The sequence below is a fragment of the Rhopilema esculentum genome, chromosome 8 (assembly GCF_057945365.1).
Source record: "Rhopilema esculentum isolate cy_ngs chromosome 8, ASM5794536v1, whole genome shotgun sequence".
Lineage (NCBI taxonomy): Eukaryota > Metazoa > Cnidaria > Scyphozoa > Rhizostomeae > Rhizostomatidae > Rhopilema > Rhopilema esculentum.
The window spans coordinates 9,146,202-9,151,148 of NC_142822.1; the positions used below are offsets into that span (position 1 = coordinate 9,146,202).

General features: G+C 38.9%; 1 protein-coding gene across 1 annotated transcript; it reads left to right on the top strand.

Annotated features, from left to right (window-relative positions):
- Positions 1-267: 267 nt before the first annotated feature.
- Positions 268-4,003, top strand: LOC135694371 (uncharacterized). Its single transcript, XM_065213073.2, has one exon. The coding sequence runs from the start codon at positions 1,584-1,586 to the stop codon at positions 2,622-2,624; it is 1,041 nt and encodes a 346-aa protein (XP_065069145.2). The 5' UTR covers positions 268-1,583; the 3' UTR covers positions 2,625-4,003.
- Positions 4,004-4,947: the final 944 nt, after the last annotated feature.

The following is a 4,947-nucleotide window of genomic DNA, read 5'->3' on the forward strand; positions in this document are numbered from 1 at the left end:
CAATAAAACCGAATCTGAAGTTTAACAACAATTTCCAAAATGAGGCTATGACGTGTTAGGGTATATATCCAAAGAATATGAGTGGGCAATAGAGCCTCTTAATCCCGCCCTATGCCGTCACAAACCTTGTAATCTAAATTCGCCATTTGATGGTTGTGGGTGAAAAGAAACAGCGTGAAAAGAGATCAACAGCGAATGACGTCATCAGTTGGTTTAATAATGTTGTTATCAGATAATGGCAAAATATTAGCCTTTTGCGAAATAGATCACGACAAGGCAGCAAAGATTGCCGGGTTAAGGTTATAAGCAGAAATCAATGGCGATTATTGCTCTTGCAAATATGGTTAGACACAGCAAACAATAGAGTTGACGATAGCCAAACAACGAGGTAGGGTTGCATTCGTAATTCGAAAACCAACATTTGCTGAAGCCATCCTTTGAAGAGCATAGTATTCGCCTATTTGACGAATACATTCCAAAGTTTCTGTGTTCCGTAGCCAATGGCGATGGTCATATTGAACCTGAAACACGACACCAGAAATCCCAAGTTGCTTGTTCACAACATCATTTCTAACGAAGCGATTTTTGTCAGAGGTAATTAAATCGGAGTGTTAAAACAACCCTATACAAAAGCAGGTATCGCTAAAGGTTATTGGATTCAGTTTTGCTGCCTTCATCGTCGAGATCCACTGAAGTTAGCCGACCAAGTTAGCTTGACACTTGACCGTCAGTTTTTTATCTCGCTGGATCAATCCACCAATGTTCGGAAAGATTATTCTAATAAACATTAATACACTAAGGGCAGAGATTGTGTGAAAGTATGATGGATATTGTGTACAGTTATTTTCACTGTCAAGGTGTTGCCAAGTGTTGTTGCTTATTGAGCATTTGGCTGTAGACTTTATAACAACTGGCCTACTTTTATCAAATCAAAGTTGTATCTGACGCTACAATTCAGCCTAAAACCCATTTTGGTATTGAACGACGAAGAAAGGAAGAGAAAACAGGTCAAAGAACAGCGTTAACCAGAAGAAAAGTTCGTCAGGTGACTTTTGGTGAAACTTGAAACCTAAAAGGAAACATGAACAAAGACCTAAAGGAGAATTTAAGTCTTACACACTATCCTGGCCTTGCATTTTCAGTTTCTGGCTGAAAAATCAAGTGAATGAATGGTCAGGTCGAGAAATAAGTGCCAAAATCCTTCTACGTTTCTAGACAATGTTTCTTGAAAGTCCTTAGTCGTAGTTCGAGAAAAAATTTGGTCCATTTTCACGTCGTAGAATCCATCAAACTTAGTCAAAAATTGGAAGTAAAATTTTGTCGCACGGAGATTTGTGACCTTTGTGAAGAGGATATTGTTGTGTCACAGTTTGTCCAGATTTTTCCACCAAGGAAAGCAGGTCGAAATATTTCACTCCGAATTGACATTTGAAAATATAATGACACATTGGTAAGAGAACAAGGAAAGACTGTTTGTGTACCAACAATTTGCTAGGTCACAAACCGCTGGAGACAATTCTGTTGGGTATAAGAGCTTGCTACAAAGGGATGAGGCATTCCGTGTTCGTGAATTAGATCTAGCAATGGCACTTATGCATGCTGTCAAACAAGGACATGTAAAAGATGTGAAAGATCTTGTTAGCAATGGAGAAATTTTAACTGTCAATACAACGGAGAGTGGGACAACCCCGCTGATAGAAGCATGCAAATTTGATGACCAGGAAATTGCGAGAAAGATGGTGAAGCTGTTGTTAAAGCACGGGGCTAAAGTAGGACATAGGGACAAGATGGGACGAAATGCTCTACACTGGGCTTCACTGAAGGGCCACAAACAAATAATGAACATGCTTACAAGCACACAAGCAAGCATCGACATTAAAATCACAGATGCTAAAGGAAATTCAATTTTGTTTTACGCAGTGCAAACGGGAAATTGCAGTTTTGTGAGGTACATTTGTAGGCTGTATAAGTTAAAATGCGTCAAAGACGGAGGTAAAAACAAAAATGGGATTTCTGCAGCCGAACTTGCTTTGCAATTAGGACATAAAAAATGTTCCATGATGTGCAGTGAAGTGACGAGAAAGATCGATAGAGGGCCTGTTTTAGAGGGCGATTCTTTTGCAGCAAAAGCTGCCTTTTTCAGTGACCTTAACCAACGAGTGACACTGCCTCCGATAGCCCAAGGACGCGATACAAAATCATACAAACCAGGTGAAGTTATCCCAAGATTGAAGAAAATGAACAAGGGAAATCGAGGATTGCTAGATGATCGTAACTTTCATCCGGAGGTTAGACGAGAATCCGCTTTCTCAGATGAAATAATCGGAAAGATTGACTATAAATTTGTGCTGAGCGACTTGAACTACATACATGCAGTCGAGAGCACTTCTTCGTACAGACCTGGGGTTGACGAGGGTGAAAGAATGGAACGGATCAAGAACGCTGTACAAAATGTCTCAGTCGTGAGGAACTTTCCGTCAAATCTTCCTGCAAGCAGTGGCTATGAAAGTGTTATGAATAAGAGCAAACGGACTAGAAACTTAAAGGATGGAACTTCAAGTATAATGAGCAATCAAGGGAAGTCGAAGAAAGTCGTTAAGATTAGAGACAGCTACACAAAATAAGCATTATTTCGAACTAGAGGTTATTAGTTAGCATATGTAGTTTATTAGGTCCATGTAATACCCTTTAGGATCAGATCAGGTTCAAAATAACTGACTCGGTGCAGCCAAGGGGTGTAGCGGTATAAAAAGAACTCGCGAGGAATTTCTCAGAAAAAATAGCAAAAAGTAGAAGTACCACGTTAAGAGGCTATCATTAGGTGCTCAAAGCACGTGAAACCCCAGACTTTACGCTCCTTGGTTAAGCGGAACATATTGATTTCGGAGGGAGTCGAAATACTTCTCATATGCAAGTAAATTTCAGTGGATGGTTAGGTGTATTATTTAGGGAGAGTGAAACCTCAGGAGCTGAACACCGCCTCTGCAGCCCAAGATCATCCCTTGTCCCTTTAACAAGCCTGAAGTACAGAAAATCACCCGCAAAATACCTGTTTAAGAAGATATGGTTGAAAAGTTAAAAGAATTATGGTCCCCTCCGCCTGACAGTTTATAAGAACCTTTAATTCTTTTGGAGGACCCCAGCTTTGAAACCTTAAGTCCAAATCCAAACATGTCGGAGGCATGGCTCCAATGGTTTATTTATTACTTTATTTGTATGTGTAAGCCCAAGGCATAGACATTTAGAGACGTTCTGTTGTTGTTTTATATGTTACGATTATTGTAAAAAGTCCTAGTGTGTTTTTAGATCCCATTGCTCATCACAAACTCCTGTTGAAGCCTGGCAGGTGATAGCAGAGTCCCTGTCATCTGATAGTGATCGTTTCTAGAGACATGATTTTTTGCCACAATCATTCGTAGAGTAATATATGTTACTTACCAGAAGATAGGGCGACCGTAAATCTTCGATATAAATTCTCAATGCACTTAAATAAAGCTGTTATCCCCAAGGCCCCGTAAACGCCATCTTTGATACTCGCCAATAATGAATTCGTTCGCAGACGAGAGGCTGGCTTATTCAAACCTTTGACAGGGAAAAAATAGGCGACACAAGTGGGTGCACAGCCGACGCAAAGAGTAGTGTACGCAGAGAAGGCATAATAAGGGGGCTAAATTTTCCCTGTCTTCTCTCCCCATTGCCTTTGGCTTTGATGAGCAGGGCTATCAAATAGGCTACCTGTGACTTATATTAGATGTAAGCATTTTGTAAGCAATGTCTGTTTAACTTAAATCTGCAAGATTGTTCATGTTAATCATTTCCAACTGAGAGCAGTTAAACATTTTTTCTTTGCCCTTCTCATTCATATTGGATAATAATATTAAATCCCATGATGCTGTTGCATTAGTAAAAATGTCTTGGCAAAGACTTGAACATGTAGTTTTTTTTTGTATATTACCATTTTATTTTTACTGCTGTATATTTCAATCTTAGATACTGAAAACTGACGATTCTTTTATTTCACCTGAAGCTCTTCATTTTCATCAGACCCACCTTTAGTTCTAAAAAGGCATCCACTCTTTTCATGGATAAATTGACAAAACAAAGCCCTCTTGTGTCTAGCATTATGCCCTCATTTCAGATTATTTTGACTTCCTACTGCAATGACTAGATGTCTGAAATGAAATAGACTGATTATAAACTGCAAAAGTGTCTCGCAAGAATCAATAATGGGTCCTCTATTTATCAGTCCAGCCAATAACGAAGATTGTCAAACAAATTATCAAGTTATGGCATGAGTGCCCAGTTTATTTTATTACTGTTTGACTGAATTCATATCAACTTTAAACGAATTTATCAAGACACACGCTTATTGTGCAAGCAGTGTCTGCATTCATCGCTGCAAAAATGGTCAGGAAATGTCATTAAAAAGTTCCTTTAAAGTCAGGGGGATCGTGCTGTAGATAACTTCTAGAAGCCACTCCAATGACCACAACATGACCATGTTGAATTTTTGTTAAAAAGTCTGTTGTACACAGGCTATTTACTGACTCAAAAAGACTGACAAAGAATTGCTCATGCACCGAAAATCTACAGCACAACAAAGGGATGCCAACACAGATTTCATCCTACCAAACACGTACTCCCTTGTTAAAGACGGAATCAATCACACGTCAGCCCTGGTTTGAGCAATTTTTATGCCAATGTTACCTTGTGGGTGTTTTATCTCCTTTCTCATAATCTTCTACCTCGTTTTCTTGCTTATTTTTTTCTTTTTCCTCTTCTACTTCATTTTGATACTCTATTTCTGCTCATTTTCAAACTTCTTCATCTTTTTACCCTTCTTCTTTATCTTAACTTTTCTTTTCTTTCTAACTCTTCTTTCCTACTTTTACTCTTCTCCTTCATACTTACCTTCTTCTTTGCCCTTCTCTATTAAGAAAATTGGTA